General features: G+C 39.0%; 1 protein-coding gene and 1 long non-coding RNA gene across 2 annotated transcripts in view; one reads left to right on the top strand and one right to left on the bottom strand.

Annotated features, from left to right (window-relative positions):
• The window catches only part of LOC125459916 (diacylglycerol O-acyltransferase 1-like), a 128,357-nt gene that overhangs the window by 24,637 nt on the left and 90,399 nt on the right, over positions 1 to 13,321 (bottom strand). Inside the window, exons 8-10 of the mRNA XM_059651601.1 lie at positions 10,785 to 10,823; positions 5,636 to 5,677; positions 5,488 to 5,532 (exon numbers count right to left, since the gene is read on the bottom strand). Of these exons, the coding sequence (XP_059507584.1) occupies positions 5,488 to 5,532; positions 5,636 to 5,677; positions 10,785 to 10,823 (126 nt within the window). The remainder of the gene's footprint in view (positions 1 to 5,487; positions 5,533 to 5,635; positions 5,678 to 10,784; positions 10,824 to 13,321) is intronic.
• Positions 1 to 13,321, top strand: part of LOC132210631 (uncharacterized) — a 117,670-nt gene that overhangs the window by 31,277 nt on the left and 73,072 nt on the right. Inside the window, exon 2 of the long non-coding RNA XR_009446770.1 lies at positions 8,376 to 8,477. This is a non-coding gene — a long non-coding RNA (uncharacterized LOC132210631). The remainder of the gene's footprint in view (positions 1 to 8,375; positions 8,478 to 13,321) is intronic.

Raw genomic sequence — 13,321 nt, 5'->3', positions numbered from 1 at the left:
AGCAAGGGAAACAGCTTAAAAGGATGTCAGTAAAAGTGAAAGGTCCGAGGATTAGGTGCAATTTGGAGCCCAACATAAGATGACCAAGAAGCTAATAAATACTTGGAAAATGGAATATGAATGCAAGTAGTGAAATGCGTAAAAGCAGAGTGTAAAAGTTTTTTTTGGTATTTGAAAAGCAAAAGATCAGTTAGGACAAATCTGTGTCTATTATACCATAATTGTAAAGCTGCAGCAAGGACACTTGGTGCTCAGGGACATACACACAACTCATGAACTGGATCAGGCTGCATCTCTTCACTCACTATCTTTGCGGTTGCTCACTCTGCACATACCTGGATGCTCACAGCATCTTTGCCTTGTCATTTTGTGCTTTGCTCCCTCAGCTATATTACTAATGTCATACTGTGCCACATACCATAGACACAATATCAGGCCTCTGTCCAATTAGGAGGAATAGCCTTCTACCAGGGAATCCCAGCACAGTGAAATCATCATAGTCTCCAATACCACACTAGGCCCTGCTCAGGGTAGTCAGAGACATGATCCTCTGTTCAAAATGGGCGAGAGCTGAATTATGTCAGCACAACACGTCTTGACTCTTTCTGCCCTAATGTAGATTGGTTTCCTTGTGGAATGAGAGACAACCAAATATTATAGAAGAGGAAAGTGGGTGGTACAGCTATTACTGTGCAGGTGGGGAGGTTTCCAAAGTAAATGAATAGGCAGCACAGAGGGCATACAGGGTTAGTGCAGGTGCCATCTGGGCTTGGGTGAGTGTGATGTTGTAGTCATTAGTAGTAGAATGTGATCCTTGGTAAGAAATGGGTGCAGTAACAGAAATTGAATGAGTGTGAGGCACTGGAGAGAGATACTGGCATTTGTCTTGGATTGGTGAAAGTCATTAACAGTGCTGGGCATTCTTCCAGTAGGCTGAGACTACGTCAACACAGGTGGCAATCTCAGACAAGCCTGGCACAGACTAATGTTGTGGAGTCTGCTGCTTGTCAGCGGGAAGAAAAAGCTTTGCCTGTGTACCACCCCATTCAGTAGGATATACAGGACCATGCCTGTGAAGTGGAGTGAGGATTCCCCTCTGTCGGCAATGTCTGGGGCAAATGTTAAAATAGCTCTAGACCAACATATGTGTCCACCTGCACACTGGTTTTAACAATGGCACTGGTAAGAGGAATACCAGTCAATTCTGAGATTTCCAGTGAGTGGCAGGTTGCTCTGGGAGTGGAGCTGGGTAAGACGGCATTGAAATAGGGCTTGATTCTCATTGTGAGAGCTCAAATGGAAATTAAAGTGTTGAATTTGGTAACACATGTTGAGAAAACTTGCTTGGCACCATTACAAAATTCACTTCACCAAATTTGCTTATAGAGTTGCTCTTGGTTTTGTGGATGGCTTCACAGAAGAAGTCATGGAAAGTGTCTTAGAAATACTAGCTAATCAAGGGACTTGTCAAACTGAGGAACAAGCGTCTTAAATCTGTGTCCCCTTGTAATTAGTCTCTCTGGCTAGGAGAAAACAGACCTTTTGTTTTAATTAAGTCAACCCTCAACCTCTTCTGTTCTAAAGAAAACAACTCAACTGCAGTTTTTAAGCCCTGGCAACATTGTAAATTTTCTCTGTACTCTCTTGTGAGCAGTTATCACTTTCCTGTAATGTGGTAATGAAGACTATATACAAAACTCCAGCTGTGACCTAATCAGTATCTTATATAATTCCAGGATCACATTCCTGCTTTTGTTTTCAACATTTTTTCCAACATAGGAAAGGTTCTCGTTTGCCTTCCTTACCTCTTTATCTCTCTGCCCTGACACCTTCAGCTACCTCGGCACTTCAAGATGTTTCACTTGTTCCACTCCTTTCAATATCCGTGTACTTGTATTAATTTGATTCATTTGCTCTCCCCAAATACAAAACCTCGCATTTCTCCAATTCAATTCTATTTGCCACTTCTTTGTCACTCAACCAAACCATTGTTGTCATCCTGCAGTGTCTCATATGAATATGCTCAAAAAGTTATTTTGGGAGGGAAGGTAAGCAAAAGGTAAATGTTTTACTGGTTACAACACAGAGTGAAGAACCAAGTTCAGATGATTCTGAATTGTTCATTTCCTGGAAGTACATTTACACCACATCAACAGCACTATCCTCATCTAGCCTTTCTATTATTGCTTCAAAAGACTCCAGCACATTGGTAAACTTGATTTCTCCTTTAGAAATCCATTCTGATTCTTCTTGTTCAACCCACCTTTTTTCAAGTGTCTATTAATTCTACACCAAATAATTGTTTGTAGAAGCTTCTCCACCAGAGTTTGCACATTCTCCCCGTGTCTGCGTGGGTTTCCTCCAGGTGCTCCGGTTTCCTCCCACAGTCCAAAGATGCGCAGCTTAGGTGGATTGGCCATGCTAAATTTCCCGCAGTGTTCTGGGATGTGTAGATTACATGGGTTATAGAGGGATTGGTCTGGGTGGGATGCTCTGAGGGTCGGTATGGACTTGTATTTTCACACTAGGTCCAGTTCTTCAGTCTCAGCCTCAGATACTGGTGATGTGTACTGGACTATAGCCCGTCTCTTGCATCCAAGCATCTTGGAAGAAATTCATCTTTTTTCAGGCAGTAATGGTGTCAAGGCTGACAGGAGACGTTTCCTCAGACGTTTCTTTGACATGAGACAGAACAATGTTCTGAGGGGCTGGGTATGTTTTGCTCCTGTCCTGTTTGCAAGGTTACAGCTTTGATGTGGCCCAAATGCTTCATCAGGACTGCCTGTCTTACCTGAGCTTTGTATATCACAGGACTGATTTTGCGTTAACCATGTCTCTTACCCATGCAGGGCCATTTCTGTGGTTTCAACACCAAGTTTTGCACCCTGAAATAAACTGTCTCTCTCACTTAGCGGAATCTTGTGTCTGGCATTGGCGTTCCTGATGCCTTTTCATTCAACACCCCCACCCCACCTCCCCAGGCTTGGGAAGATCAGATCTAACCTGGTGTGGAATCTTCTTCCCATTAGCAACTCTGTTAAAGCTGTCCTTGTAGTTGTGTCCTATAATCAAACAGCAATGGCACAGTTTGGTATCAAGTGAAGCTGTAGGCTGTTTCTTTAAGCCCACCTTCACAGTTTGGACTGCTCTTTCCTCCAGACCATTGGGCAATGGAGCTGTCCTTATATGTTGAATTCCATTCGCCTTGAGAAAATACTTGAATTCTCTGCCGGTACATGATGGTCCATCATCTCACAAATTTTCAATTATTGTCCCCATGTCTGATGAATGAGCTCTATGCATGTCCAATCACTTTGAATGGGCTAAATGACTAAATGGCAATGATTAAAACATATAGCCCATGTAAAGGCCAGCATAGTCAATGTGTAACCCCAACTCCAGGGTTTACTCTGCCATTCCCATGAATGTGGGGGAGGTGCTGATGGTAATTTTTGTCCTTGTTGGCACTCTGGACGTTGCACCACCAATGCAGCTATATTAGCATTCAGTCCTGGCCACCAAACATAGCTCCTCACCAATATCTTCATTTTCAAAACCCCTGGTGGAATCCTGACAGAATCTGGTGGTGACCTTTGCTCAGGTCAGTCATGCTTCCTCCCCATAATAAAATGCCATCCTTTATGGTGATCTGGTCTCACCAGATCCAGAAATGTTTTAGTTCTGGTTGTGATGGCCCTTTAATTTCCCCTGAATGGATCTTTTTGTATCCACAGTCTGATATTATCAATAGCGAATGGAAGGGTGTTCAGAAAGTTTAAAAACAGGAATGGGCTCTTCCAGAGGCAGCACCCTGTATTTGCCAGCGGGAGGTAGCTCAAGGCATTCGCATTTGCTACCTGACCTCCTAGACAGTGTTCCAACTTATAATTATACACATTTAGAATGAAAGCACACCGCTGAATTTGACCTGAAGCTATGGGCGGCATGGCCCTGTCCTCTTAAGTAGATATAGCAGGTGTTTGTGGTCTGTAACTATTACAAATTTACATCCATAAAGATATTGGTGGAACTTTCTTAGACCAAAGATGACCGCCAAATCATCCTTCTATATCTGGACATATCTTTGTTTGGCATCAAAATTTGGGAAGCATATGCTATCAGGCATTCTTCTCCATTGGGCCACTGAGGAGCCAACACTGCATTGATACCATATCAGGTGGCATCACATGTCCACACTGCATCTTGCTTGGGATCACAGTATGCCAACACCTTAAATGACAACAGCAGCTCCTTCACTTCCCTATAGGCTACATCTTGGCTATGAGACAATTTCTAAAGCTGATCCTTTTTCAATAGCAAATGTATGGATGCCAGGATGGAGGCCAGGTTATGTATCAATTTCCTGTAATAATTTACCAATCCAAGCAAGGACCTAAGCTCCTGTACAGATGTGGGAGCCAGGGCAGTTTTGATCGTCCTCACTTTATCTTCCAAAAGGTGCAACCCAATCTTTTCAAGTCTGTAGCCCAAGCATATCACTTGGATTCCTGGAATACATTTTTCCATCCTAAGACCTACCTCCACCTTGGAAAGCGTTTAAGCACCATATCCAAGTTCTCTAAATGTTCTTTATTGGTCTTCCCAGTTATTAGGATGTCATGCAGATAAATGGTGACCTGGGGTAGACCTTGTAAAATGTTCTCCATCATCCACTGGAAAATGTCACAAGCTGATGATACTCCAAAAGGCAGTGTCATATATCCATTCAAATCTTTAAGGGTATTAATTGTTGCATACTTCTCTGAATCCTCATCAAATCACAATTGCAAATACGCATATCTCATGTTTGACTTCATGAAGGACAGACCGTCCCAGTCAATTTTGCATGTAAGACATCCATGCCGGGGACTGGGTATTTATCCAGCCATGAAAAGCAGTTAACCATTTGTTTGAAATCCTCACAAAGGCGAATTGACCCACCGGCCTTCACAATTAGTACGACTGGTCTTCAACAGCAGAATCAAATGAGTCAGGCTTCCCAAATAGCGGGAATGCTTACCCCAAATCAAAGATGACTATTGTAAATGAATCTCTTCAGAGGCATGATTTTCTCCTGCCGCCACTGAAATAACTCCACGAAGGTCGGTATCCCATCACAAAATCACCCTTTATTTATATATGCATGGTACATTCACAAAGTCACCCTTTATTTATATATGCTGAGCCAGAGCTGGCTCCTGGAGTGAGTAAAACCCCTGACACTCCTGTTCATATCTGTCAGCCAGGAATCCCTCATTGGACCAGGTTCAAAGCCCCAGTCAGCAAACTGATATTCCATGAGTTCCACCTGGCTGACCTCATTCTATCACTACACTAGACAAGCAAATATTCTTGGAACTATCTAAGTTTAGCTGTATCATGAGGAGTTAACCTGTTGAATAGTGGACATTTTCATGCCTGTGGTTTACATTCTGCATACTTTGCCTCATTATAAATGTATGATTGATGAAAAATGACATTACCTACCGCTATCAGCAGCAACTGATGAATCATCATAGTCAGGCTCATCTCCTAAAATTAGTTTAAATAAAGACAAGGTTAATTAAGATCAACTACAGTTTTTAAAAAAACGCTCAGTGCTGCAAGCAAAGGTTGAAAAAAACAACTTACTTACAACAAAAGGCTGCATTGTGTTTCGAGTCACCGGCAAAACCCACTGGATGAAGAAACATTAATTACTCTATTATTCTGTCTGATGTTATAATCAAAGCATAGCGTAAACCATGTGTACAAGTAATACTTCCAGAATCAAAGAATTGTTATCAATATGAATAGGAACAGAGTCAAATGGCTGTCAGTTGCTAAGTCGAAAACCCTGCATCATCACCACTAGGTACTAGCATTCAAATTAAGCACTGGTATTACATAACATGATTAGCAATTTTGAAGTCACTGAGGGATAATGTACCTTATTTCCTAAATTATATCACAGTGCTGAGCAGTTATTTGGTTAATTGTTTCTGTGCTGTATGTCTCTATGATTCTAAATGCTTCAACAACCCTGTCAATCTGATTACAATGCCAAGTTTTGTTCTTTTCCATTATTTTAAAAACTACCTTAGAACTTCTATCCATAATCAAACTGTTTTCTTTTTAAAGTTGGTTAACTTAGTTGTCTGTCCAGCTGGTTTGTGATTTATAATGAAGTCAGCAGGGTGGGTTCAAATCCTGCACCGGCTGAGGTAATCACGAAGGAATCTTCTTCATAACTTCTTCCCTTACCTGATGTATCGTGACCCTCAGGTTAATACACCACCAGTTGTCTCTTTCAAATGAGAGAGCAACCCTATGGTCTGATAGGACTATGATGACTTTATTTAAGTTGCACAAATAGTTTCTATTAATTTTAGTAAGCAATATTAACATACTTAGATTAAAAATTACTAAGTATTTAATGCACTCATAAAATACTATTTTATCCATTTCTTTTACAGAGGCATTAACCCATTTACACTAACTAGAATCAGCTCTTCCTAAAGTTCCATAACAAATAATCATGTCCACAATATTTGTCAAATGACATTTATGTTTTTCATGGCATGTGGTGTGAATAGTATTTGTTGCCCATCCCTAATTATCCTTGAACTCAGTGGCTTGCTCGGCCACTTTAGAGGGCAGTCAAGAATGAACCTCATTGCCAGTCACATATACGTCAGTTTGGATAAGATTGGCACACTCCCCCCCCCCCCCCCCACCAACAACATGACATGAGTAAACCAGACTTAATTTTATGATAATTGATAATTTTATAGTCACCATGACTGAAGCTTTTAATTCAATTAACGTCTGGAATTAAAGTTCCAAAAGCTGTCATGGTGAGATTTGAACACTTGTCTCTGAAACAAAAATAACCTGGGTCTCTGGATTGCGAGTCCAATGATATATCACTGCATTGCCATCTCCCCCTTTAGAGATAATATTACTTTGATTTTCCTCCTCCAATTTCACCTGTTCTTCTGATGTGCCTGGCTTGTAGTCCTTGACCATTCATTAAGTATACCAAATTAATATTTTAAAAATTATTATTACTGAAGAGAAATTATAGCTGAGCTAATGCCATCCTCACCCAATGTCCAGATATTATTGGAACCAACGAAATATAATGCCTGTATTAGAAGCCTTTATGATCACCACTATCTCCTTCAGCAGACTATCTCACCTTGCAGGATTCTCATTTACTTAAGGTCAATGATTGTTCCCCAGTTTCAACATATTACATATTATGTAAGGCATTAAGAAGGTTCTGCTTTCCAACTCTGATACACATGTAGGGCACTAATTGATCCAAGTACCTGAAAAATGTTTTGAACAAACTGAAGGTTCATTTTGCAGCTTTAAGTTAAGCTCTAAATGGTTTCAGATCTTAAGTTGATTATCCACAGTCAAGTCCAGGACCAGTTACCTCATCAAAAACAAATGAGGCATTATAGGTGAACAGTATGAAAATTTGTGTTGACACTGGAGAGTTTTCTGAGAACTCAATATTAAGATTTGGGACACTGATTGCAAGTTGGCCATTTTGGTATTATTCTTTCGTGTCAGCATGTGCTACCACACTGTAGCTAGATACAATCCAAAAATTTCAAAGCCATTATAAAGCTATGGTTGTATAGAAGCATGGATGATTCTAGCATGATCCAATTATTATTGTGTTTGTCCTTATTAGAATAACCGAATGTTGTGGAATGAGTTATGCTCATGTAGTTTTAATAATGGAGTCGTTAGTGTGGAAAACTAGTTTAGTTTAAGTTTAATATGACAATGGTAATCAGTCTGTGTTGTAACACAGGAAATGCAGCCAATTTGTATGTAACCAGTCCGGTTAAGAGCAATCAGTCAATGACCAGATAATTTGTTTTTGTGTTTATGTTGATTGAGATATAAGTATTGGTTGGGACAGTGAAGTTAATTCCCTTGCACCATGCTTTGAAAGCCAAATCATTACATAATCCAGCCATCTTAAATCTGAAAAATACAAGAGAGAAGCTGTCTTTCTCAGAAACATAGATAAATGTGTGAAAAAAAGTATGTTACAATTATTTGAGTACACAAATATGATGTAATAATGGATATTTGACTGGGATGCACTGGTGAGTATGTATCATCTGTTTAATGCTACAGACTATCTTAGACTCTCATGATGATAAGTACAATCGCATCACATGTTTTTCTGCAGAGTAACATTTACCTTTAAGATGCTCCCCCCCAAGAGATGTTTGGATTTCCTCCTCAAAGCTATTCTTTCAAACTTGGTTCAAAATTGTATTGAACTGTTCAGCTTGGTACTGCTCATAATTGTGGGTGAACATAACAACTTCTAAGTCAATCCAATATGATGTTCATTTTTCCTGCAGACCTTGAAGACACTTTGATAAAAGTGCAATTTCGTCCAACCAATACTGAGCATGTACCCTTCCAATAAGTGTGCATTCAAAGAAAGCACCAGCACAATGAAGGTAATGCAAATTTGTAGCAATATTCAACAATGTGGTCTTTCAGTTAATTTGCCTGTAGAATGTTTCCCAATTTATTGGAGCAACTAGGTAAATTGTCTTCATTACAGTGATCGTATTGAAAAGCAATAATGATAAACAAATAATTCTTACTCAATTTGTCATTACTGCATTGAGATTTCCTTTGGGTGTGACTAGAGATCTAGATACACACAGCACGTTATAATTAATAACATAAACATTGTTTAATTTATTTGGATCCATCCCACCTTAATTAGCTTCATTGTGGGTCTGAAGCCACTGGTATGAAGTTACCTGATCAAGTTTATCCTGATAAACTTAAGCTGTGAAATTAAAGTATGTAATATTAAAACAGTGGAAACTCTCAGCAGGTGAAGTAGTTTCTGTAAAGAGAGAAGTATAGGTTCCGTGTGGAATTTTTTCATTTTCAGTTGAAGTGTTTTTTCCAGTGTGATGTTCAGCATCAGTTGCAAGGTATGTAGGGGCAAAGATCATGATCTTACTCCAGTTACCTCTTCTGCTCAAGTACTCGTAGGGGGAGGACAAGCCACACAGAGACCTCGCACAAGATTTTTCTCAAGACATTCCTGAGGCTCGCAAACCCTCCATCCCCACCTCCGCCTCTGATGCCAAAGCCTGTAGAAGTCCATGTCTGCGACAGTGACCCTGAATTTGGGCAGGGCACATCCAGCAGGCATGGACTGTCTAGGCCCAAATGAATCTGGTGATGTCCACTCGTGTTTTTCAAGTCAGTTACAGAGCAGGATCCCTCCATCCAGCCGTGAAAGTTGACTACATTTAGATGTAGTGGGAAGGAGAGAAAGGGAAAAAAAAACTAAGGCTGTGCAGTGACACATAACTGTGAATGACTTTTTATGTTTACAAATTATATCCTCACTTGCATTCCTAACATGTCTACTCCATGTCATTTTCACTGTAGGACCTGATTAAGTAGCATCCATATAAGAGATGAAACATTTTCAGAATTGCAAGAATGAAATGAATTGAAATGGCCAATGATTCTTTTTTTCACAAGCAATGAACTACTTGCTTACAGATAGTGTCAGATGTCATGAATCTTTTAATTGTGATGTTAAGGACTGCAGTCAAGCCATTACAAATACTGAGGCTAAGCATTGTATGCAGGGATTATTCTAAGTTCTGGCCTGTATACACTTATCCATGCTTATCCATCCATCCTGAGGCAGCAGTGCTAACCACTAAGCCACCATGCCACCCTACTGAACAATTCATGTGTCCATGCATGCAAGGGGAAGGTGCCAAAAGGTGAAGACCTTACATTCAGCCAGCACCATCATTCTGGGGTGCCAGGAAAGAAAGAAAAAACATTATTGTAAAAATCCTGCCTTCATTGTGAGGCAAATGTGGGGAAGGTAGTGTCACGTTTACGTTGTCTCTCTGCAACATTTTAAACCAGCAGCAGTAATTTAGTTTTGTCTTTGGAGGATAACCATTGGACACCTATTCATCATACTTCCATTCCTGACTACTCCAAGCATTTTTTAATTGAACCTTTCTCAGTCTCATTAGTCTTCTACGACCAACAGATTTTCCCTTTTCTTCTTATTTCAACCTCCCTCTTTCATTTACAACTTCTGTATTTCTGACATTTCCCATCTAATCAAAGGTCATAAATCTAAAACATTAACTATCTCCATAGATCTTATGTGACCTGATTACTATTTCTAACATCCAGTAGTATTTTGCTTTTGGATGAACATCTACCATAACAAATATCTACATGGATGCAGTTATTAACTTGGCATCAAAGTAGAAGTTCAACTTACGGCTAAGCAGACAAACTAGCCCTCTTACCAGTTACTTCACTGTGATATTTTTGATCCATTAAACATGACATATTGATCCAGTGAATTGGATTCAATTCACAATCTAATACGACACCACATGTGATCAATCTAAAACTAGTTTCACGAATCAAAATTTGCTGCTGTAGAATATATAATTTGGTCAATACATATTGGGCAGATACTCATATTACTGTCTGGGCATTAAGACAAAAATCAATAGAAATAAAATTTTAGCATTTCTATAGGGGATGGAGGTGGTGATGGGGTTTGCTGGAGAAGTAAGAGATATTGTATGGCAACTGTAATGCCTGTGCCACCCAGGTGACAGACTGAACATCTAACTCATTATATTTATGTAAGAAATTCTCTTTGCTGTGATCAAAATTAAAAACAACAATATTACACTAGGAATCAATATGTATTTGTACAAAAATTATTATTTGCAAGATTTCAATCTTACCTGCTGTATCAGTCCAATAAAAAGATGAATCAAAAATATCTAGAAGGCAGGAGAAAATTTTAAAATATTAACAAATGAATATCATTATTAAGTAAAAAAAAGTTTGAAGTTAGTGCTAACATTGCATCTATTAACCTTGTCAATCACAGTGCTTTTTAGCTATCTTGTCACTCTGAAAGACTGTTTTTTTTAGAAAAGAAAAACAATTACCCTGAGTAATGCCTGAAAACAGAAACCCCCCACAGAATATTTCTTGGGTAGTTGGATTATACTAAAATTCAGGTTGCAAAAATTAAAAAGGGTATTTAATTATTCACCCAAGCATGTGTGTTCTGTTCAAATTTGTATAATAGAATCGTTAGATCATGAAGGCAACTATTTGGCAAAGAAAGAAACTGTACCCTGCCAATTTCTTTAATTGGCAGAAATACCAATTAAAGGTATTTGGCAAAACAAACAGAGTTACATGAAGCAAAATCTCTGCTACGCTGCAAGTGGTTATGATCTGGAATGCAATACAGAAGTTAAAAGTTCATATAAATGCAGTGAAAAATAATGTGGAATTTTAACCTACATTTTGCAAACTGCTGCAACTGAAGGTAGATGCCATGTTATGTGGATTATTTATAGTATTTGTTTGGCTTTTGAATCCAAAGTTAAATTCATGATTATTGTTATTTGCAATTAACACTTCATTTACATTAATCCAATTAACCACGCAGGGCTTGCATTTGGGATTGGCCTTATCTTGAGGAAATAAGCTGCAGAAGGCTCACCAACAGGAAAACAAAATCTCCAATAGCTTTTTGACAATAGTTTCAAATGGCCAGCTACACAAAGATGAGGAATATACAAAGTTTCCTTGTCCCAGAACAGAATGTTTATGTACCTGTAGTGAGTTTGTAGAGTTGAATTGTACTTTTTGGTTCAATATGGCATTGTACTTTAGGTGAGGTAGTGGAGCAATTAGTTTGAATCTTTTAATGATCCTGGAAAAATCATTTTACAGGGGATTAGAACTATGGCTGCCCTTCAAAAGTACATCATTTACTGTAAAATGCTTTGGAATACTCCAAAACCACAAAAACGAGCGAGATAAATGTTAATCCTTTTTTTTATCTTCTTTGACTGAAGTCTGCAGTCCCTTTCAGTACCTCTCCTTTTCTAGTGTAACAGTAATTTTGGTTCAAAGTTGCACAGCTTCACCTAAGGGAAATTACACGAGAGTGCATGATTTATGTTTAGGATAGACATCCGTTCCATATTTCTGCCAATGTAGAGTGGTTGCCCATGATTTATCTCCTCATAGACTGCACATTTGTGCTTTGTGTAGCTTGAGAAAACAATCATTACAAGAGACATTTATTCTCATTAATTGACATGCTATCATTTTCTTATTTCAAAATGCATCCACCAACAAGGCAAAGATGTTAACGGCCTTTTGTCAAATTTCAAATGGAAAACAAACCTGTGGAATAACAAAATGCACAAAATGGCATAGTTGTTTGAACTTTGGATTCAAATGCTCCAGTTTCAATATCATAGCTATCCACCATTGCTCAAGAACAATGATATCATCATTTAATTAGCTAGAGTATAAACTGCGCAGATATAAAAGCAGTTTTAATTCAGCTCAGGGGTTTTCATTTAATTAGCCAGAAAATAGGATGGGACAAGTAGTGTGATCCTTGGTGCACAGGTATTTTGGAGCAAGAATCTGACCTTCTTGGCAAATGCTGAGGTAAACCCATTACAGAACATGAACATTCAATGGTCAGTGTAGCATATGCTAAAAGCAGAATATAATGAAGACCAATGAAGAACAAATTGTTTGCTCTTATATAAGAGGACAGTAGTTTATTCCCCCTATTTATACAGTATGACAGAAAGAATGAACTGAGGTGACACAAATCAGGAGAAACTGCTGGAAGAGGGACGAGAATGGTGTCATCCTTAGTGTGGTTAGTAGCTTTGTACTCCTCAAAATCACTGCAATTCCTCCTAGATGACATTTCAGTAATCCCAGTGATGTGTTGGAGGACAGATTATAGGACAACGGTCACATCCTAAAAACTTGTAAAACGCTGGTATCTGGAGTTATGATGAAAGCAGTATGAGCTGTTGTGGCAGCAAACTGAGCTTGTACCGGAGCAATTTGAACCAATATGGCAGAGAATTTAGTTTCCATAACTTTAGTTTGAGATTCCACATCAGCATTCATATTTTATGTTGGTTCTGTTTGTGCTGTAATTGAAACATCAGCTATTATAGGCTGCATCACGGTTGGGTTCATAATAAATACATTAATTGCCCTTCATTGCCATTTTCCCTAGCCCTAGGTCACAAACTGATCTCTTTACCTCTACACCATACCAATATGGTGCCCTGCTTGTTGTATTCTCCCACTTGCCTCAGGCAGAAGTACTGACCACTTCCAGGACCTCCTGGGAATCCTAGTGCTGTGCTGCTGGGAATATGAACTGTTACGATCAGTTCATCCTATATGACTCAGACATTGTGGACAAGGGTCAATTGGC

Source organism: Stegostoma tigrinum, chromosome 16, assembly GCF_030684315.1.
Source record: "Stegostoma tigrinum isolate sSteTig4 chromosome 16, sSteTig4.hap1, whole genome shotgun sequence".
In the NCBI taxonomy this organism is placed as follows: Eukaryota; Metazoa; Chordata; class Chondrichthyes; order Orectolobiformes; family Stegostomatidae; genus Stegostoma; species Stegostoma tigrinum.
Note: the sequence above shows the minus strand (reverse complement) of the source record. Positions and strands in the feature narration are given on the sequence as shown.